Genomic DNA, 22,604 nt, shown 5'->3' on the forward strand with positions numbered 1-22,604 from the left:
TAAGAAAAGTTTTATACTAAAGGTCTTGGGGTCGTACTGTAGCTACAGGTACGATACTGTACTCGTACCGTAATTTCCTGGTATACAAGTATACTTGTACTTTTTAATTCAGGTTTTTTAGCTAATTTCAGTCTCATGTTCTTTCCACCAGGGCAAGTCCTCACGAAGACATCGCAGAATCGCGTTTTTTGACATTACATGAGTGGTATTCATAATGAAGCTCGTTTTTTTAATCCCTCCTACAACGATAGCTAACTTGTACTGTTGTAAGACTCGTTGGATCGGGATTGACGGCTGAAATGGCTCTGACAACGTGTTCAGGGTCCACCCCTCCATTGAGGGCTTGCGGAAACATTTGGTAGCGGTGCCTTTCAAACCGTACGTAGTGTACAATCCTACCTTGGCTTTAGAATACTGCAAGATGCTAGTTTCCATACAAATACTTAATTCTTATATTGAGACGACGTGTTTCTTCTATCGATATTTACCCTTGTGTGTACAACCCAATTATTGGACACCCGACACCCGTGTACTGATTAACTCCTTGTACGCTTGTAGATGTATTGTATAACATGGGGCTGTCGAAATAATGTCTGTGCCATCAGTGTGGGATTCCAGCCTTCGACGAAGATACCATTACAGTAGAAGTAGCTACTTGTAGCTTTTACAAATTAATAGAAGTGTGATATATATTATCGATTTTATGTAGAGTGGCTTCTGGACTTCGAGCCATCACAATTTCATTCGGCCAAGAAGAATGTGTATAAATAATCCTCCCTCTATTAGCCCCTCCGAGATGTTGCTCCTGGAGGCGGAGCTTGGATTGCCTGTTGGGGAACGATGTATTGGTTCTTTTTCGCTTGAAGAGCCAGCAATCGTTCAGTTTCGTCGCCATGTCTCCCACCTTTTCCATCGTGCTTGAAGGCATATGTGACTGTTATTTGCTGGTTCATGAGATACTGTTTGTCCATTGATTCCAATGCACGGTCTGAATGTTCAAAATCAGTAAAAGACACAAAACCGTACCCTTTTGAAGAACCATCTGTGTCACGAGATATTCGAGGGGGTTTGGCAAATGGTCCAAACACAGAGAACGTTTGCTGTAGTGTAGACTCATCTACGAGAGGATCCAAACTTCCCACGAAAAGTGTTGCTCCAATCTCAAACCCGTTTTGCTTGTCGGATGCAGATTTGCTGACTCGAATGGATTTTCCGAACAGCCAGATTTGGTTCATAATAGACGCTGCGTAATTTGCATCAGCCTCTGTTTTGTACTCCACGAAGCCATAGCCTTGGTGTGTCTGGCTGACTCTGTCTTTAGGAAGATTGATGTGCACGATAGGGCCCGCTTGAAGCATAAGTTCATACAGAATCGCTTCTGTGACGTTCTCGTCAAGGTTGCCTATATAAAGAGTAGCCTCAGGGTTCTGGTCCGCTTCTTGTTGATTCACTCTGTTCATGAAAGCTGTCGATTTGGCGCGATGTGTGAGAATTCAACACGATTATGCACGATCAATTTAGGTTGTTAGTAATAAAAAAGTCCCACCACGAAGTCTCTTGATCGCAACTTGTTTTATTTTATTTTTTCATCCATAAAAATTTTTATACCTGTAATAACATTATATTGGGGGAGGGGGCGAGATCCAATATATATATTTTATAATCACATAATACAGTACAAGTATTCGTACAGTACTTGAACAACACTTTGTTGAACTATTAACACATCAGACCCTCTACTGATCTCACACTTCCGGTACAGTATGTACTGTACTTGCAGTACACAGCGCGATACATTACTCTACGTTTTTTTTTATGGTGGTGGTCCTAACTGAAACTATAACAGTATTAACTAATCTTAACTCATACATTTCTTAAAATTTACTTAACTCGTATCACTTGGTCAGATAATAGCTTAGAGCTTAGCATCCTTGGGGAAGAGCTCAATGGCGGCATTGCTGATGGCGGTAGTACCTCGCTCAACAACCTTGGTCTGGAAAATGACCTTGTTGCCCTCCTTCCAGCCCTCAACCTTCAGGGTCTCACCAGGGAAGACGTGACCAGCAAATCGGACCTTAGCGTTCTTGAAAGGACCAAACTGATCGTAAAGAGCCTTACCGGAGACACCAAAAGAGCAGAGACCGTGGAGAATAGGTCGGTCAAAGTTACCAACAGCAGCAAAAGCAGGGTCGATGTGAAGAGGGTTGTAATCACCAGAAAGTCGGTAAATGGCAGCCTGGTCCTCCTGGATCTTGATCTCCTTAACGAAGTCAGGAGCTCGAGCAGGGGGCTTGTTGGCAGCAGTGGCAGCGCCACGGTCAGTACCGGTAGACTTACCACCGAAACCACCAGAGCCTCGGATGAAGAGAGAAGACTCGTTGTAGAAAACCTCCTCACCAGTCTCCTTGTTCGTGGTGGTGGTAGCAGTGACAAGGAGGGCAGCCTTGCCCTTGTCAACGACATCGATGACCTTAGCCTTGTTCTCCAATGTAGCATTGGTAGGAATAGGCCACTGTCGGATTTCAAGGTACTGCTCACCGTGGAGAAGCATCATAGGGTTGAAGTTAGGAACGAAGTCGCCATAGTTGGTAGTGATGAGGCCACCCATGTAAGGGATAACACCGAAAGTGGGCACGGTCTGGAAGTCATCATCACCCTCGAAGACATACTTGAGCTCATTAGCCTTGGCACCGAGACCAAGGTTGTAAAGAATGAGGTCTCGGTAAGTGTAAGTGTAGTCGAAAGGTTCGCCCTCCTTGTTGAGGATACCGGGACCACCGGGACCAGCAACGAGAGCAGTCTCCTCAACCTCCTCATCAGGCACGTTGAAGATGTTCTCAAGAATCTGAGTAGTAGACTCGGAGGGAGTGGTGGGATGGGTGGAGTTACCATCATCGAAGTCGACGATCTTAGCCCAGCTGTCTCGAACCATTTCGGGGGTGACACCCTTCTTGGTGTTGAAGGCCTTACCACCAGCTCGCTGCCATCGAGTCTGTCCGATCCAAGCAGAACCAGTCTCAAACAGATCACCGGTGACGGGAGCCTGATCGGAAGCAAGCAGGACGGTGATGGGTGCGATGAAATCGGGCTTGAAGAGCTCGAGCATCTCCTCAGTGAAGACAGAAGCAGTCATGGCAGTACCAGCGTTAGGGGCAATGGTGTTGACAAGAATGTTGTACTTCTCACCCTCTCGAGCAAGAGCTCGGGAGAAACCGAGGATACCAGCCTTGGCGGCAGAGTAGTTGGCCTGGCCGAAGTTACCGTAGATACCAGAAGTTGAGGTGGTGTTGATGACACGGCCGTACTTCTGCTTAAGGAAGTGGGGCCACGCGGCCTTGGTAACGGAGTAAGTACCGTTGAGGTGGACATCAAAGATCAGCTGCCACATCTCATCATCCATGTTGGCGAAAGACTTGTCTCGGAGAATACCAGCGTTGTTGACAACGGCGTGGACAGCACCGAAGGCGTCGATAGCGGTCTGAACAACCTTCTCACCGTGGATGACGTTGTTCTTGTCAGCGACGGCGATACCACCGAGGGCCTTAATTTCATCGACAACCTTCTGAGGGTTACCGAAATCGTTAACAACGACCTTGGCACCAAGCTTAGCAAGGAGGTGAGAGTAAGCTCGGCCAATGCCAGCACCGGCTCCAGTGACAATGACAACCTGGTCCTTGAAGGAGACGGTAGGTCCCTGGGGGTTCTCGGGTCGCTTAACAGACTCCTCAGCGTATTTGAAGAAGTCAGCAGGGCCGTTAGGGTAGGTGGGGCTCTCAAAAGAGGTGACCTCATCCCATCGCTTCAGAATAGCAGACGGGGTGAAAGTGTCGTCGCCCTTGAAAACAGCACCGTTGCCTCGCTCCCATCGGATTTTAGCCATGTAACCAGCACCGACCTCGTAAATACCATAAGACTCGGTGACAGAGTCGTGGGTGAGGTAGCCGACCAGAGGAACAACGTACTCAGGCTTGAGGAGCTTGAGGATATCCTCGGGCATGACTGTCTCGGTCATTCGGGAAGCAGCAAGAGGAGCGATGACGTTGGAAGTAATGTTGTACTTGGCACCCTCCTTGGCGAGAGTCTCACCGAAACCAACCAGGGCGAGCTTGGCAGCGGAGTAGTTGGTCTGGCCGAAGTTTCCGTAAAGACCAGCAGCGGAAGAGGTAGAGATAACTCGACCGTACTTCTGCTTTCGGAAGTAAGGCCAGGCAGCTCGGGTAACCTTGTAGGCACCGAAAACGTGGACCTTGTAGACAAGATCCCAGTCCTTGTCGGTCATCTTCTTGAAGGAAATATCTCGGAGAATACCGGCGTTGTTGATGACAATGTGGACGGAGCCAAAAGCCTTGACGGCAGTCTCGACAATCTTGTCACCGTTCTCGACAGAGTCGTAGTTAGCAACAGCCTTGCCTCCCTTGGAAACAATCTCGTCGACGACAACATCGGCAACCTGGTGTTAGTTTATCCTTCTGTGTGGTGTCGTTTTGGGTCGTTTCGCTTCGCTGCGCTTGTAATGATACTCACTCGCTTGCCACTGCCAGCCTGGGCACCGTCGCCCTTGAAGTCGCCACCAAGATCGTTGACAACAACAGAGGCTCCTCGAGAGCCGTAGAAAAGGGCGTATGCCTTACCGAGACCGCCACCGGCACCGGTAACAATGACGACCTTTCCGTCGTATCTTAGTTCTCCAGACATTGTGTGTGTGTGTTGAATAAATAGATTGTGTTAATAACGTATCTTCTACCTCAATTGAGTTAGCAGGTCCGGTATAACTTGATCTAGAAAGCAGCAAGTATGGAGGGGTGGGGCAGGTTATATACTGGGGTCATGCAGTGGTCACTTTGGCTTCCTATGGGGTTTATGGTTTCGTTGTCCCGATTTAGACTCTGCCTCGGCTCAAGCAAGTCGCTCGTCATCGGGCGGGCGTAATCCATGTTGGCAATACAACCGCAACCACAATGAATTTAGGGAGAAAAGGGTCCTCAATTGTTCAGAGCTATCTTGTGTGATTCCATTGTGAATTTTTCCGTATCAATATGGAGTACAAATATTCGGTTGTTCTCATTTTCTCGAAAATGTCATCAATTTCAAAGTTGTAGAACCCCACATCCATACAGAAGCTTGTGGAAATTTCAACATGAACCAGGAAATGGTTATAACCGATTTTACGTTTAAATAATTCTGACTGGGAAACGGCATGACCTACGAAATCCTTCTCCTCTTCTTGGAGGGTTTCCCCATCTCTCCCCAAAGAGGTTGGCTCGGGGTTGGCCAACCTCCCCATGGGGATCTGCCCGTTTTCATGCTCACTCTGGCTTGCATTAGCTCATCCAATCCAAATAAGCCCCGTGCTGGAACTCAACCCCACATTACACAAATCAGCCGTTGGCCTGCGACAACGGAAATGATTACTAGACAATTGCTGCCACTTGACACATGTGGTAATAGTGACAGAAATGACAATTGCGACAGAGTAGCCCATCAATTGTAGGTCTATCTATGTTCCACTAGGGAACGCCACCCATCGTAACTCCGAAATTCAGATTTTTTACCTTTTCTCGGTAATTCTCATATTTATACCGAAAACACTGGTCATTGCAGTACTCCCTACAGTCCAATAGGCCTACTTCTACAAGTACTGTAGTCTTACTCTAATTCGCTGCTGGAGTCAACATCTCTTTGGCTTGTACGTCGTTGTCGGCGCATTCGGCTCCGAGCCTTCCTCAGTTGTCGGCTTTACCCTCTCCGCATTTCTGGCGCATGCATGATCTCAGGAGATGTAACAGTGTTTAGACAGCAAACATCAAACGTGTCCATCTCATAATTTCACTACTATTTGTATATTCCTCGGATATGGATAATGCACTTGATGACAAGCACACCGTTTGTATTTTGGTTGGATTTCGGTTTTGTGCTGTACAATTAGCAAATCCGAGTATCCAACCCCACACATTGATTCTCTCGGCTTGTTGCATACACAGAGTTCATGTGCCGAAAAAAAACGGGTTGCCCGCAATGCGGGGCAACTTTCACGTTCGTTGTTGCATTAGAACCTGTGAAAGCATAATCAACTGGCTACAAGTAGGTACAATACAACGGGTACACATCATGGTGGAGGGACAAGGACAGCTAACCATAGTACAAGTAGTACATACGGTGAGAAAAAAGTACGTCGTCATGTGCGCTCCAGATTAATTGCAGAGCGTTCTTTGGTAAAATGATCTTTAGAATGCGGGGTACATGGTCGCTGTCCAACCCGTATTAATAATACTATTTTGTGATTGGCATCTCATTGGACTGGATGTGATCCAATCAACGGTATCCTTCCAACATGGTGAAGTAGTATTGCCGAGGTTTGTAAGAAAGGTTCTGTTTGGTTCTATACGATGGGCTGTGGACTACTGAGCTCCTGTGGCGAAGTTCAACTGTTGGATTAAATTAACATCAAATTAGATAGCAAGTCCCAATCCCAGTTTGAAGAAAACCGCAAAACCCCTAACCCTTGTACTGAGGCTGTCATGTGTGTGTGTTAAAAAGGTATAGTACATATAAGTATGTACTTGTACTTGTACCTGTCCTTGTATATAATTATAACCATACAAAATCCCACTGGTACAACAACAAGCATCGTATGTACGAGAGTACTAAAAGTTCCCTGGTAGCTCTGACGTTTCAGCCAAAAGTTCTCTCATATTAATGCGGATTTGTGGTAAGGTAGAAAGAGGAGTACATTGTACAAAAGGGGATGTGACGATAACCTGTATTTATCTATATTATAAAGGAGTTGGGCCGCTTATAGCTTTGGGCGAACTGTGGTTAGTAAAAATATCATATCATAAGAAAATTCCTGACTTCAAACTGGCTGCTCCTAGCCCTAAAACGATCACCCAGAACCATAGCTTACCAAATATCCGCTCCAACAGGGAGCGGTCAACCTTTCCTGTTCGAGGAAAAGATGGAGCAGCTAGACTACCCTGGACAGCCTTTTGTTTTCGACTAGTGTAGGGGGCATATCTGATCGCCATTGGTCGTTCGATGAAATGGGGCTGCTTCATGAAAGTCTGCCTGTGTGAAAAAGCCAAGAAGGAATCTTCGCCGTGATAAGACCCATAGCCGGATTGGCCGACACCACCAAAAGGCGCCTGCACGCAGCCAACGTGAACAAGACTATCATTGAATATCAGGCCACCTGAGTTGATTTGAGATTGGATATACTCTCCTTCTGATGCATTATCAGTAAAGACATACATGGCCAGGGGAGTGTCGTGATTCTCATGAACATAGCGAATACCTTCGTCAACGGATCTGGCTGTCAGGATGGGCAGGATAGGGCCAAAGATCTCATCATTCATCAAAGAATCACCATCAGGAACTTTCGCAACAACTGTGGGAGCAAGAAACCGTGATTTCTCGTCCGAATTTCCGCCTGTGATGATATTTCCCTCTGTCTGGGCAAGCATGGATGTCAATCGTCTCCAATGTCCAGGTGTTGCAATATGAGTGAAGTCCTTATGATCAGAGTCAACTCCACCTCGGTAGAACTTCTCAACCCAGTACTGGCAAGCTTTGATAAACTCCTGTTCGACCTCAGGCTCGACGATGATGTAATCGGGGGCAACGCATGTTTGTCCAGCGTTGACCAGTTTACCCCACAGAGCACGCTTGGCAGCAAGAGATACGTTTTGGCAATTCTTAGTCACGAAGACTGGTGATTTGCCTCCAAGCTCCAAAATAACGGGGGTGAGGTATTTGTTAGCTGCGTCCAAGATGATCTTGCCAACTCGATGATTTCCAGTGTACATGATTTTGTCGAACTTGTACTTGAGAATCTCCGACACTACCGGAACGCCTCCCTGAAATGCCTTGAAAATTTCTTTATCAAGTGCCTCTGTGCACAACTTTCCCAGCAAAAGCGATGTATGTGGGCACATTTCGGAGAACTTTAGGGCCACCGTATTTCCTGCCGCTAGAGCAGCAAGCAGGGGAGAGATGGTCAGAACAAATGGGTAGTTCCAAGGAGATATGATAAGGACGGTACCAAGTGGACGCTTTCTAATCTTTGGCCGGGTGAGAGTGTATTGAATGGTGGTTCCCTTCACCGTCTCATCAGCTGCCCATTTCTTCAAGTTAGAAACGACATTATTGAATTCACCCCACTGAAAGGAGATCTCGCAAAGTTCAGTCTCGAAGACCGGACGTCCGAGATCCTTATGAATTGCTTCTTTGATCGCATCGACATTATCATAGAGAGCATAGAAAAGCTTACGAATCTGGTCAAGCCTGAAGTTCAAATCCAGCGTCTTTCCGGACCTGAAGCCCTGTCGTAGGGTTTGAATATCCTTCTCGATCTCACCTAGTGGTGTTGCCGGCAAAATTGACTCCCAATCGAACTCTGACATGATTGGCGTTGTGTTCAAATGTTAGTAAATATTAATATTCGTGCAAGTACATACGTCCTTATATATATTCGTGTTGTTGAGTATGGCAGCTGCATGGGAGACGCTTCAAACCTTGTGGATTCGGTATGTTCCCCACACTAAGTAAGTTCATACTAATCAGATAATGTGGCGATTGAACTGTATTATTTCACATGATGAGCGTGTGAATATGAAACTGGCAGATTGATATATATCGCTTAATTAACGAATTACAAAGTGAGTTCCATACTGACTGCAGCCCAGATAAATCAGCTTTCCTTGCTTTCAGCAGCTTCATTGCAAGGTTCACACACACATCTTCTAACTACAATGTACTTGTATTTGTCCCCCTGCCTCAAACAGATCTTCACCTCTAGGATTCTTGCGTTTTTCCATCAATAGGGTGAACTTTGTTGAAGGTAACGGTGGGGGTAATAACCTGGCTAATTCCTCACATAATGATGAGAATGTCACCACATAGTTAATGAGAGGAAATCAGCTGGGTCGTAGACGAAGATGTCCATCCTGTAGATAGTTTTATCCACTGATCTAGAATCTCTTTTTTGGTAAATGAGCAAGCAACACACCTTTCTGTGTGTGTACTATCGGACGCCGTGTCCCTAGAAGTGGGTTGTAGTTTGTTAATTAACTATATAACATCAATAATACTATGATCTTCAATAAACTTGGGTGGCATCAGATCCCAGTCATGCCCAAACTCCCAAAATCATTAATTAATTTCATAGTTACTCCCAGACCTCAAAAATAAATTATTTAACTCAATCCACTTGTAACAACATATCATTGCGCAAAAACGGCCTCTCCGGAGCTACCGATCTCACCACGTTGTATTATATACTCGTAGTTCCCTTTCGAGAAAAGCATGTTGACTTGTTTATAAGAAATAATAATATTCATGTCTCGACAATGACAAATAAAAATCAGAGTAGAATAAAATAAAAATTATCCACACCTTTTTTAGAAAAATGTTAATAAAAATCCACTTCGACAAAAACAAAAATGTTGAGCGAAAAAAGGAAAGAAAAAAAAGAGAAAAAAAAAAAACCTTGTCAAGTGTGTGGCTCTCGAATCGATCAGTAATAGATATGGCAATCTATGGTCGCACTTGCCAGGACTAAGCAAATGACTAAACACATATTCTAAACAAATCCATATAACATTATTGATATCACAACCTCTGGAAAAAAAAAGTACTTCCTAAGGGGTGATTGGAAATAACATAGCAAATGACTAAACAAATATTCTATCTAAACTACATTTGACGTTATTGATTTCACAACTTCTGGAGGAAAAATAGTACTTCCGAAGGATTGATTGGAAATAACATAGGAAACAATTAATCCATTTTCTGTAAAATTGTTAATAACATATTTTTAATTGATTCTCTAGAATAAATCATGTTGACTCATTACCTGTCAGTAATGTTGTGTATGTAGGTATACAGGGTAAAAAAATATATAAAATTGTAATAATGTTGTTTGAATTTTAAGTTAATATACTAATACAGTAAAATGTAACACATAAACCAATGGAACTACAGAAAGTTAATTAAATTGCTGAAGTACAATAAACTTCACTATAAATTCAAAATACAAACTAGAGCAACATTTATAGAAGAAGTATTCCGTAGGCGCAGCAAATCATATATATATAATATATATATAAACGAAATTATATACATTTTATTCAAATTTGAAATCAGGATCAAAATACAAATTGATCAAAACCCCATCGAATTCCAAAATACAATAAAATTTAAACGAAACATACTAATATCAATCAGATAAAACAAATCAAATTACAATTGAATCATATAATCTATGTCCAAAATATATATAGACTCTCGGGTAAAAATGAATGATATTAAACGACTACATAATATCAGATCAGTTGGTAGAATGTTTCCCTTATTCTACTGTGGTATATATATATATTTTTCATTGTTATGATTAAAATATCTACGGGATGGTTTCATAATTACCTCGTATGAATTCTATTCTATTACTGTCATATATATCTTCTTGTTTGTTCATATTATTAAGAGTCTTTCCTTTCATTCGGGAAAGACTAACGTTATTCACAAATATTCTTGATTTACTTTGGTTTTGCCCTATTCGGAAATTTTATTGATATCTAATAGAAGTATTAAAGTAAAAATGTACTAATACTTAATTGTAATGTCATCAGAAATAACATTTGAGGAAAAATTTTCAAACCTAATTGATATATATATTAGAGATGTCCCGCTTCTCTGTCATTAATATATTCAAGCAATCGATGATATTGTGGAAACTTTTTTATCCTATTACAATGGTGTATATATATTGTTCGTTCGCAGCACATTCTTCTCCAATCTTGGTCTGGTGTATTTGTTGTTTCAATAAAATTCTTTCCAACTTTTTTCTCGTATCACACAATGTATAGATTCTTCAAGCAGTTTCTCAACTTTCTGAAGCAAATCTTTGTTTTTTATAGTTTTTTTTGGTTTGCTTAAATTAAATTTTTGTCAGATGATTCGATGTATTCTTCGTGGTTTCTCAAAATTTTCCCAAGGAATCTTCTTCTTTTTGCCAGTTTTTTTTTGGCCTGTTTTTGTTTTTCGCCTGTTTTTGTTTTTCGTCTGTTTTTGTTTTTTGCAAGATACACAAAAAAATATACAACTTATATAAAATAGGTCATATCCGTACACTGATGCGAAAATATATTTTTATTAAGAAAAGACAGTTATCGGCGTCCTTTTCGCTGGACAACTTCGAATCCGTCATCATCGATTACAGGGCCCTGTTTCTCTTTTGTACCCAAATCTGCCATCTCAGAATCCCCGTCCACAAGGTCCGGTGCATGGTCCTCCTCGTCTTCGCTATCACCACCGGTAGTCTGGTCGTCGACCTTCACGCTGGTCTTTGTGTTCTTGCTCTTCTCATATTTGTTGTACTGGTTTTCGACCGTAGAGAATATGCCCTGTGAACATTCCATCCAGATTTGAATCAACAATTGTGCAGTTGTGAAATCACTGTCGTCGTCCACGACTGTATCGAATTCGTCTTCCATGACCTGGGATAGTCTAGTTTGAATGTCGAGCGCGTCGAGTACTGTTGATTCCTCAAACAGTTCGACTATGTTCCCCACGAGCCACTCTCGCTTTTCCTCTGAGTCAGATCCTCCCCAGCTGTTATCAACTGCTGTGGTGAGGTCAGTCCAGTTATACAAGGCCATGCATACGCCAAGCTCGAATCGAGCCTGCACTTGTGAATCTCCGAACTTCAGTCCGTTGGAATTTTCGATCTCTAGGATGTCGGACATTGCTGTGGTCTGGCTACTTGTAGTGTTCGTTGCAGTTTTTTGGTGGCTTGTACAAGTGAAGTTTCAAAATATTTTTTTCCTGCACTGTTTGCATGTCAGTCAGTCCGGTAAGGTTTCGTTCAGGGGCCAATCTGGTTGTAACTGACGGCGCTACTGGTATTGGTAAGGTCGAGAATTGGGCGTGTTGAGGGTAGGTGGAGAGCTGACGACCGTGGTTGTGACGAGTATTGAGCGTTGCGTGTACTGTAATACAAGTATGAATAGTTGCGCTACATCACCTACATTGTAGAATATTTATGCGTTCTAATCAGAACGTACATATTCCATGCACTGCACTACTCGTACTTGTACTATTACACCAGAACATCGCTACTTGTACAAGTACTACAGGTAGCCACAAGTTCAAGTTCTGCACTGTACATGACCCCAATATGCACCAGCTCATCCAACCAAGAGAAACGGCAGGAAAGCGAAAGTCCTTACGAGGCCACGACCAGTGCCTATGTACGGCACAAATGCACCACACACTCGCGACACACATGACGGGACTCCCCGAAGATTGACTTACACCTTATCTTACATCTACCCGAGTGCAAGTCTCTCATTTTCATCACAGTTGGACCAGAACCCTACACAGCTCGATCACAGCTGGCGCCATGTCCTTGGTCACCTGGTCCTGGGAAGTGAGCTTGGGCTGAGAAATACCCCCAAACCAAACCGAACCAAATCAAGCAGCCGATTGTTTACCGCAAGATGAAAAAAAGGTCCGTTGTACACAAAATTGATAGCATTGGGGTTCAGTGAAAATATGTGAAACAAGAAGGTGTGTTTTTTTTGGAATGCTTGGAAGTCGGTCAGCAGTCCGACGCTACCTTTCAGTTAGCTACTCCCCTAGAATCTCTCTACACGGCGAGGGCTGGTTCCGTAGAACTGCAACGCACGAGAACTTACAACTCCATATCGCAGCGCTACTACAACGGGTACTAACCAGCCTATCACCGAGACATAGCCACAGCGAAAACTGTGTCACAGCAAGTGGCAAAAAAGCGCTGCTGATAGCGATGAAGCGCACTCACACAGTGGCCTTCAGAGACCTCTGAGCACGGATACGAGTACATACTGGAATGTCTCTGAGGCACATATACATTGTGCGCGTAAAAGTAGTTACTTGTACGAGGAGGGGAATGAGGCTTACATAAGCACATATACACTTCGTGCACAAGAAGCCATGACAGAAACAAATATGAAGTTACCCTACCTACGTCCCTGGAATTTTGGGGCAACCTAATTTCTTGTGCTGAACGTGGTACGTACTGTACTGTACAGTATGTACTATACCGTACTTGTACCCCACTCCATTTCGCTAATGCAATTCTCGGATAATTGTCCCAGTGGATTGCATAATTTGTAAATGAACAAGGAGAAGTTGGTTTTAGCTGCGAACGAGTGGCAACCAGAGAAGCCCATGGCTGCAAAATGTATAAAAAAGATGCAGAGTTATCTCCAAGAATGGAAATTCATTAGTCCGTGAGTTGTGGGGTCGTGTGACAGAATTCCCCATATATTGAAGGAGGCTGACGTCCGGCTAAGTTCATGAATCTTACATGTTGGGAGACGGGGATGAATATCTGCGCGAAAGAACAAATACTCGTCGAAAGAGTAACGTACAGTAACTGGACCCATGTGAACCCGACCACACTCGGATTAAAAACACATTGCTGCGCAATCAACACAGGTGAGAGTATTTCACCCTGTGCCCTCGTTCTAAGTCGTTCCCGCATTACAGCGAAAACCGGAGAAACTAAATTTTCTAGCTGCCGGCAACAATATACAGTATGTACATACATATACAGGTGGATACATCAGTGTGTGCGAGGAACGACCTGGTACTTGTACGGACTTGGAGGCAACTATCAATCATTGGTGAATACGCTGTCAATGCTCTAGGGTTATCCGGAAGATAGCAAACATGCGCCAAGCGTTATACAATCCAACAAGGTGGAGCCGAACACAACACAGCCCGTACATACCATATCTGATGAATAACGCCTTACGCATTGCTCAATACGACCTACATGGACAAAAGCTAATTCTCACTCCACGCGACAGCGTTATGGAGAGTGGACAATGAGCCATCCCATAAAATTCATGATAAAGGCAACAAAACAATGGTGGATCGATTGTACTCACACCTTGGGGACTCGAGCAGCGTAGTTATACAGTATACAGGTAATAGTCTTTTTTTCTGGGGACTCACATTTGAAGATTGCAAGTAACCATTGTGAGGGTCAGCAGAAGAGATGGTCTCCGACGACTTAGTCAAGAGACCCCAGTTTCTCGGACTGCACTAATTATATTCGCCTGTGACTAAGACTTCAGCAGTGTATTACTAGTTACTTCGTTATGGGCTATGGGCTTCCAAAATTTACATATCTATAGAGTTGAAACCATAATTGCTGGTGCGCAACCAAAACGTATATAGACGCGGGGGTATCTTCTTTTTGTCATACTTGTACTGCCTAATGACAATCACTCTGAGTCAGAAGGTTGGCGAGTTCGCCTCCGAGTTCGCCATCGATGGCAGCTATGTTCAGCAAGGCGTCAAACACTTCGTCGATCAGACAGCACAGGCCCTCTCAGCAAACATGGAAAGAGCAATGCCCATGATTCCCTCGTTTGTCACCCGAATTCCCACAGGGAAGGAAAAGGGTGTCCAGTTGGCAGTTGACCTGGGAGGCACTAACTTCCGGGTCTCATCCGTGCACCTGAATGGTGACCACACCCACAAAACGGTGGCATCAAAAGTTGCTGTCAGCGATGACCTCATGACTGGCACTCAAGCTGACTTCTTTGGATTTTTGGCCCAGCAAGTGAAAGATTTCTTAACAGAACACCACTCAGAACATTTCAGCCAGACTGAGCCTTTGCGAATGGGAGTGACCTTCTCGTTCCCCGTCAATCAGGTAGCTTTAGACAAGGGCTATCTTTTGAGATGGACCAAGGGTTATGATATCAAGGATGCTGTTGGAAAAGACGTCGTGGAGCTATTTCAGATCCAGCTCGATGCTCTTGACCTGAATGTGAAGATTGTGGCTCTGGTCAACGACACCGTGGGCACACTATTGGCGCGAGCTTACGCCTCTAAATCCGACGATGGTAAGCATAAGCAGACCTTGATCGGCGCAATCTTTGGCACCGGAACCAATGGTGCTTACTCAGAAAGACTTAAGCGGGTCCCCAAGTTTACCGCTGCGAATTACCCTGAAGTTTTCAAGCGCTACTCACCAGAGCACATCGCGAACCAAACTATGATTATCAATACCGAGTGGGGATCTTACGATAATGACATTGACGTCCTCCCAAACACCAAATGGGATATTGACTTGGACGAAAACACTCACAACAAGTCTTTTCACATGTTTGAAAAGCGGATTTCTGGAATGTTCCTGGGTGAGCTGTTGCGGCTCTGTCTTTTGGATTTGAAGAGTGAGGGCCTACTTCTTCAATCCACAAAGTTGGAAGGAAACCCTGTTTGGAAGGGATTTGGAATGGACACTTCGGTCTTGTCATTCATTGAAGCAGCCACTGCGGCACAGATCGAGACAGGAAAGGGCGACTATGAGAAAATCATCAAGGCCATGGGTCTGGCCGCCAAGGACATCACTCCTGAACAAGTTGCTGCCCTGAAACCCCTGGTTACGGCTATTGGTAGACGATCTGCGTATCTATCTGCCATTCCTTTAGCTGCCATTACTCTTCATACTCACGCTTTGGAGAAATTCGACGTTGTTGACATTGGAGTTGACGGTTCTGTCTTCCAGTTTTACCCCAAATTTGCTGATATGGTGAAAGAAGCGATGGGCTATGTCGAGGGTATTTCTGTTGACCGTATCGACATCGGCCACGCAGAAGATGGCTCAGGGGTGGGAGCTGCCTTGGCTGCTTACCCGGACGACTCATAGGAAGGTACTTTATGTAAACTCTTAAGATGGAATTGTGGGAATATTATAAACACGGGACCTTGTTATCGTAGTGAGAGTGGCAGCATGTAGCTACTTGTAGCATGGCGTTGATCTCTACCGCTATGGAGACTGCGAGACTCCTAAAGACATTCTATACAGGTATGTGCCAGACGTGAAATAACGCCGCCTACAGTGTACAATACAAGTACAACACGCTGCATGACTGGAACATTCGTACTTACAGGACCACTCATACTTCTTTTATGCATTCCTTGTATGGGTGTACATACTGTGTATTTGTACTCGTACTGTACATACTGTACAGTATGTACTCTTACTCGTCTGTACGATACATGCGCGGTTAGTGAGCTTGCAGTGAGCCATAGTGGACAGGAACTTCAATCGGTTACTGGGACCACCGGCTCCCGTGTCAACACTCGAAATACCTAACAGCAGAACCATGTGGTTCACCCATGGGGGTCGGAAAACGAACCCTTCTCATCTCGAAGAGATCTATTGCACCACGAATCAAATACAAGTATGTACGTAAACCTGCATTTGTTCCACATTCTTTACAATACCGGTACCTGTGTCCATGAGTTACCAGGTTACAGCTGGGATTTCATACTAATATATAGCTGCAATTCCTTTCTGGAATACAGTATTTGTTATTGGAGAAGCCGTTCAAGGGAACATCCAAATAAGAACGTGATGGCGTGTGGGCATGCCATGCGATATTATTGGATTAAAATGTAAACATGACAGTCCCTAATGGTTAGACATATGGAGGCCTACACACCGCAGTGGTTGGTCTCATCAGTCACTACAGGCGTTTTTGTCTGATCTGAGTGCATCTCCAAAGTCGCACCCGTCGAGACCCAATTCCGACGGCTGGTCTTTTTTATCCCACCCCCCAACAACACAATAAGAAGGTATGTGGCAGCGTACTTCTAATACTCAGCCCAATCGCACCTACTTGTAGCTGATCTCCTTTTTTGGGTCTTCAGCAAGCGCACATGGCTTGGATTACGTAATATACATTGTGTGGTTGTGACATGCGTAAGAAACATTCGGTTCAATGATATATACAGTAGCTACGAATACAAATACCAGTACAAGTACATACTGTACATATATCTACCACGAGAATCCACAGGTGTTTTTTTTATAAAAACTATGACTTCGGAATTATGTAAAATCACCTACCTCCTGTAGAGCTCAATTGTATCGTTACAGAACACTCTCCTACGAATAGTTTTGACCAGTTGCGCCCGAGAACTCGCAGTTGCTGAAGAACCACAAGAACACACGATTTGTACGTCCTGGTTGCAACTGCATGCCCAATGGTGATCGCGTATTCGCCAATTTACCTGACAACCCCGACAAGGGCCGATGACACGATTACACTTTTGAAGTTCCAAGGATATGATTACTGTAACTTAAAAAAAACATTAAGTAGATGATGACAGCCCATTAATATTGGCGGAACTACCGTATTCGCGTGTCTGCATCTATGTACTATCTCAATTTCTTTGTGTTGAATGTGAATCACCTGAGATCTCAACGAACAAGGGCTGCCTGGACGAGAGCAATGAGTAATGAGTGATGCAATGCTGCAAGGAGTAGAATCTGGCAGCCACGGGCACTGCGGAAGTTCACTAAATGCTCGAATTTTGTGTTCCGGAGCAACATGCGAGAAAATAGATTTCCAAGATCGAGTGGGTGGCCGTCTTGGGTGGGTGGTGGCTAATCATGCTTGTCACTGACCAACTTAACCTCGTCATTTCATAACCGAACTTGAAGCTTTCATATCAGAGTAAATTAAATGCTCGCCTGACAGGACATCATACCTGTACGAAGTACTTCTACAAGTAGCAGGGTAATACCTTGAACGATTCGACGGCACAGAAGTTGCCAAGCCATGATGACACTTGACAGCTAGGCCTCGACAGTTGTCTGGACAGGTGATTGGCAGCTGTCGGTCAATTTTTTTAAGCACTCGTACATGCTTTTAGCACTTGATATTTAAAGTCTGGGGTACTCACCTGACACTCCGTATACTGTTGACAAATGAAAGCCAAGCTGAATAGAACCCGCATGGGGTTCCATGCAGAGACTAAATTAATTAATTAATATATAGTATATAGTTACTCGTACATACTGTGGGCTACTTGTAGAAGAGGTGACGTGCCCATCTAGAATACTTGTAGCTACAACACCCCCACACATGACTATTACACGCACGCCATTCTATAAGTGCAAGTGCTCGTACTTGATAGTTCATCTTCACAGACTCCCTTGACCACATGCGCTATCTAAACAGCATTCAAAGACCAGAACGTAGCAAGACAACCGTGCTAACTTTTTTCGTGACTCTGTTCCCCACGGTCAGGTGTCGTATACGTAAGTACTGATACTCGCTCGTACTGGTACTGTGCGGTACATACACAGTACGTTGGCACCAGTGACAATTGTGCTATCGATACTGTTATAAGCGGCTTCTATCCATGGTTTACTGAGGAGAAATGTTCTAGCAGTGACGTTACAAGTATCGTCACTACATTATGTTGCCATGTTCGCACAATACAACATACAGACCCGTTTTCAATGCGACGTATACGTTCAGGTACCTTCAGTGCATGTGTATGTACCACATTATACGAAACAGCTCGCACTATATACCATGCAACTTGTACAAGTATGGGCCACATTGTGACACCAATACAGAACGCACACCGACGCAGGAAGTTTGGAAGAGCGTTCATGCCGATTGTGTACTCACAGTACCAGTACAATACACCGGTACTTCTTCCCTGTATCGTACGAACTTGTACTCCTAGTCGAAATGACCTCAAACTCAAGACATCAAACACTTAGCTTTTACTACGGTAAGAACTGTATACCCAATGTACTTGTACGCCTTGAATCAGTCGATGGTCTGGCACAGAAATGACCACACATACCCAGTTAACTAAGCCATTTTCTTCATCAGCGATGGAAATGCATTTAAAGATGGTTCTATTTCATACAACTACCCATTGACTAATGGTTATTCTTGTAAAATGATGGAGAACTTCTACTACAAGTACAAATACTACACGCGAAGTTCCCCAGATTGCACCGCCACAAACACCAATCGAAGGTTTCTCTCCATACATTTTTCCCATTTGGGACCTGTGCATAATTATAATTCATCACCATAAAAATTTCCTGTTGCATAACAACCTGACTCCTGAAGTTTCGCGCATGTGTACATATTGCTCCATCTTCAAGTACAGTACAGGCACAGTAAGGTGACACGTAGTAGAACAGTCAAACTAACACATCAGGCCCACCATCCACCTTACACGTACGGTACTTGTAGAAAAGCGCTTCGTTCAATTCAGGTTTTAGGCATTTCCTTCACTACAGTTCACTACGAATGGTAGCTACCATAGAGCGTGTATCCGGCTGTTTTCTTTTTACATTCACAAGCCACTGATATTACTGTATTACAATAGTGAGATGAGAGCACCCCAATAGTGAACCAAACTCAACTTCTTCGGCTAGCAATTCCGCAACCCTAAAGTTAAAGGAGGCGTCGCTCTTGTGTCCAGCAGCTTCGTGCATGATCATCTCGGGATGAGATTTTGTGCCCGACACACACTAAGAAACTGAGTTGTAGCTGCCCGTCAACCTCAAGTCATTAAAGTCACTAGGTACAAGTGCGATGACCCTGGACCTGTGAAAATTACATGTGATGCGTCCTACAGTATGTACTTGTACTCTCCAACGCCCCTAAAATCCGCTGCTCATCTGCAGGATACCCAAAGAGGCAAAATGCAATCTATTGCGCTGGATGTACGGCTGGCTGGGGGTACACGCTTCTTTGATTTTCATTTCCCACAGATGACCGTTTTTGATGTCATGCGTTTCCTGCAGAGGTCAAATTTCCCCAGACAAAGAAGTTACTATTCATATAGAAGTAGACATTGCTTTGGAAGGCACATTGGAAGCACATGTGCTTCCACTCTGTTGGTCAAGCAGGATTACTATCTCGCTTATGTATGATGATGTAATGCTCCCACAGATATGAAAAATTACACGTGTATTCATATTAATTCAAGAACAGCAACAGTTGATGATTGAACAGACCGCAGCAGTGGCTACTGCGTGCACAGTATTCTGGAAACAAGCTTTTTTGCATTTTTTCTTTTCTCCTCCCAGTATTACTTATACTCGTGATGTATCCGGTACAAGTACTTGGACACTCATTCTGTTTATATAAAGATTGATTGACTATGTAGTTACCGATATACTGGATATTGAAGTCTTTCCCCTTGCATTGCAGATTTAAAAAGAGCTACAAGTAATTGGCCCACCTAACACCACGACACCAATAACACCATTGACGGCATACAGTCTGTGAGGATCAAGGAGAGTGTATGTAATAGTATGTAGTTCCACTATGCCCTACGAGAAACTGAAGCACTTGCAACAGATACAAGTATTTGTACTTGTAACATGTTTCTTATAAGAGACCTCGTTGCTATTCTCCCTTTCGCCACCTACTTGTGCCAGTATGAGCACTTGTCGGCGGTATTATACAGCTTCAATAGACGCACCAAGAGGTACAATTTTTATTCGTGATCAGAATGAGGTCGATATCTTTTTTCGCAGCGTCTGAAACAAGCTACAATCGACTGCAAGTACTTGTACATTACTGACAGTCCTACGTGTATCATAGGTCCTACTTGTAGGTATAATACTGAAAACAAAGACAAAGGACCAGACATGAGAAACATTCATGGCGGTTTTGAAACTGGGGTCATGTTGTAGGTTCTCTTTTGTGCGGCAATTCTTGCACAAAAGAATTACGAACAAACACTTCTACTTGTAGTTTCAACTCTCCTGAGATATCCTTGCAGTTCTTGTCGCTTTGTGAGTTTGATTATGTGAGAGGTTGTAAGTACCGCCGGTATAGGTAGCCAATTAAGGCGGGTCTGAGATTTTCACTCTTCCGAAGGCATAGAACTTCTGCGTCTTGCAGCTCATATCGTTATACAATATATTCGAGAATGATATCACAACGTGTCTCTTTCCACCATTGACTCTAACTTGTGTAGCTCGTCAAAAATGACTTCTTCTAATGATTAGGTTGCCCTTTAAAAACAGTTATAGAAAAGTGGCGTCTGAAAATGTGATGATGATTGGTGATCTTGCTGTATTTGGTTTATTGCTTTTTATGGTCGTCAATTTCAGCCCTGATACCTCCCTGAACTCCGACAACCTGCAGGTCGACAGGATGCACGCATGCACCCCGGCCATACTTCTATAGCTTGTGTCAGATGCATGAGGACAGAAAAAGCGGAATGAGCATGCCGATGGATCCGCAAATTCAGTGCTGCATGGGACATGGTTGGCCCACCCTCCCGCTACAAGCACTGGTACCAATAGCACAAGATGGTACATACAAGAACATGCGCTAGGTACAAATACGCGTACCTGTAGTGTGGGAGAATCTCAGGAACACCCCATTATGCATGTAGGAGCCCCCCAAAAGCAGCTTGGAGTTTCTAACTCCGTCACGGTCCCAGAAACATGGTTTCTGAGGTTTTCCCACCTCCCCTCTTTCTAAGCTCCTTTTCTACCCAACACAATTAACTCCGAAGTGCACGGCTCAGACTCCGAAGCAATGTCGTGATCAACAATTTGCTCGATTCAGGGAGTTTATTAATTGATAACCGACTGATTGTACTGTATGTACTAGTCATGCAATTATCCCCCTAAATTGAGCCCAGAGTGTGAACTGTGACACATTTCCATCGAGGGAGTTTGATTTTGAGAAACTCGTCAAACTTTTTTTATGCCTGAGGTTCAGGTGAGCGAGGATAGCTATCACTCCAATGCCAAAAGCAAATGTGGCAGTCACCTTGCTCTCTCTTCCAGTAGAGTTGTATGGTTTTTCTGCTATTAATTACAATCAGGCAGACCTCAGCCTGACCGCCCCAAGTTTTTGGGATCTTGTGAATCAATGCCCAATACTTGTACGAAGTTCTGGCGAGAAAAGCCTCGTAAATGTTCGTGTGTCCCATGATTCAGCAGGAGGAGTTTACCATGGTGTTAACCGAGACTGTAATGACAATTAACCAGACCACCGTCACCTTACCCTCTAGGCTACATATATAGAAAGCTGTAGTGGTACTTGTACTACGTAGAAGTGCCTGTGTAGATAAGGTGATGAGAACCCAGCAGATATACAAACGCCGAACAGAGGTTAGAAGTATGACAATGCTTGACCATTTACTCCAGGCACAACAACATCAAATATCGTACAAGTGTTTTTTTTGGGAGAGAATAAATATAATAAATAATATACAGGTTTTGATGTTGGTTAATTTCGGGGAACAGGTCGCTTGTGCTCAGACTTCCAGCCCTGTCGCTTGTTCTGAAACCATATCTGGACCACTCGAGGGGTCATGTTGAGCTCCTTGGCCAAGTCAAGTCTCTGCTCGGAAGAAGGAAAGAATGTCTGCTCAAAGACTTCGTTGAGCCGAGCAACTTGGTAAGAGGTTGCTCTGCGTCGCTTGGGCTTGGGGGTCTGAGGAACAGCCTGAGGAACGGCCGGGTATGTAGTTGTAGCCGGGGCAGCGTAGTAGTGGGTGCTGGGCGCTGGTGCCAAATGGGTGTGAGGAGGAGCCACATGGTGGTAGGCAGGGTGAGGAGCCATCATATGGTGGGGGACATGGTGAGGGGGAGGTGGAGGAGGGATATGGTGATGTGTGTGGAGAGGAGCAGCATGGTATACTGGCACTGGAGTAGGCACAGTATGAATGGGAGAGGGTTGCGAGAGCGCACTGGCGTGTGGAGGAGCGGCAGTCGAGGTGTACTCATACAGAGGAGGAGTGGAGGCAGGGGTCAT

General features: G+C 44.2%; 6 protein-coding genes and 1 pseudogene across 6 annotated transcripts, besides 1 other annotated feature; 1 reads left to right on the top strand and 6 right to left on the bottom strand.

The window, feature by feature from the left end:
* Positions 1-782: 782 nt before the first annotated feature.
* On the bottom strand, positions 783-1,460 carry YALI1_E18411g (uncharacterized protein; the record flags this gene model as incomplete). The annotated part of the gene is made up of 1 exon (XM_068283009.1): positions 783-1,460. The coding sequence occupies one exon, from the start codon at positions 1,458-1,460 to the stop codon at positions 783-785; it is 678 nt and encodes a 225-aa protein (XP_068139110.1).
* Positions 1,461-1,915: 455 nt separating this feature from the next.
* YALI1_E18441g (uncharacterized protein) lies at positions 1,916-4,695 on the bottom strand (the record flags this gene model as incomplete). The annotated part of the gene is made up of 2 exons (XM_503980.3): positions 1,916-4,450; positions 4,525-4,695. The coding sequence occupies 2 exons, from the start codon at positions 4,693-4,695 to the stop codon at positions 1,916-1,918; spliced, it is 2,706 nt and encodes a 901-aa protein (XP_503980.1).
* Positions 4,696-6,833: 2,138 nt separating this feature from the next.
* YALI1_E18480g (uncharacterized protein) lies at positions 6,834-8,399 on the bottom strand (the record flags this gene model as incomplete). Its single annotated transcript, XM_503981.1, has 1 exon — positions 6,834-8,399. The coding sequence occupies one exon, from the start codon at positions 8,397-8,399 to the stop codon at positions 6,834-6,836; it is 1,566 nt and encodes a 521-aa protein (XP_503981.1).
* A 429-nt stretch (positions 8,400-8,828) lies between these two features.
* Positions 8,829-9,100, bottom strand: YALI1_E18485g (Misc non-coding; annotated as a pseudogene).
* A 1,416-nt stretch (positions 9,101-10,516) lies between these two features.
* Positions 10,517-10,716: a sequence feature (Compare to YALI0E15444s, Misc non-coding, Centromere Cen0E YALI1E centromere; YALI1_E18502g).
* Positions 10,717-11,162: 446 nt separating this feature from the next.
* On the bottom strand, positions 11,163-11,741 carry YALI1_E18514g (uncharacterized protein; the record flags this gene model as incomplete). The annotated part of the gene is made up of 1 exon (XM_503982.3): positions 11,163-11,741. The coding sequence occupies one exon, from the start codon at positions 11,739-11,741 to the stop codon at positions 11,163-11,165; it is 579 nt and encodes a 192-aa protein (XP_503982.1).
* Positions 11,742-14,263: 2,522 nt separating this feature from the next.
* Positions 14,264-15,703, top strand: YALI1_E18539g (uncharacterized protein; the record flags this gene model as incomplete). Its single annotated transcript, XM_503983.3, has 1 exon — positions 14,264-15,703. One exon carries the CDS (start codon positions 14,264-14,266, stop codon positions 15,701-15,703), a length of 1,440 nt encoding a protein of 479 aa, XP_503983.3.
* A 6,373-nt stretch (positions 15,704-22,076) lies between these two features.
* On the bottom strand, positions 22,077-22,604 carry YALI1_E18622g (uncharacterized protein; the record flags this gene model as incomplete). Its single annotated transcript, XM_503984.3, has 1 exon — positions 22,077-22,604. The coding sequence occupies one exon, from the start codon at positions 22,602-22,604 to the stop codon at positions 22,077-22,079; it is 528 nt and encodes a 175-aa protein (XP_503984.3).

Source organism: Yarrowia lipolytica, chromosome 1E (genome assembly GCF_001761485.1).
Source record: "Yarrowia lipolytica chromosome 1E, complete sequence".
NCBI classification, from domain to species: Eukaryota; Fungi; Ascomycota; class Dipodascomycetes; order Dipodascales; genus Yarrowia; species Yarrowia lipolytica.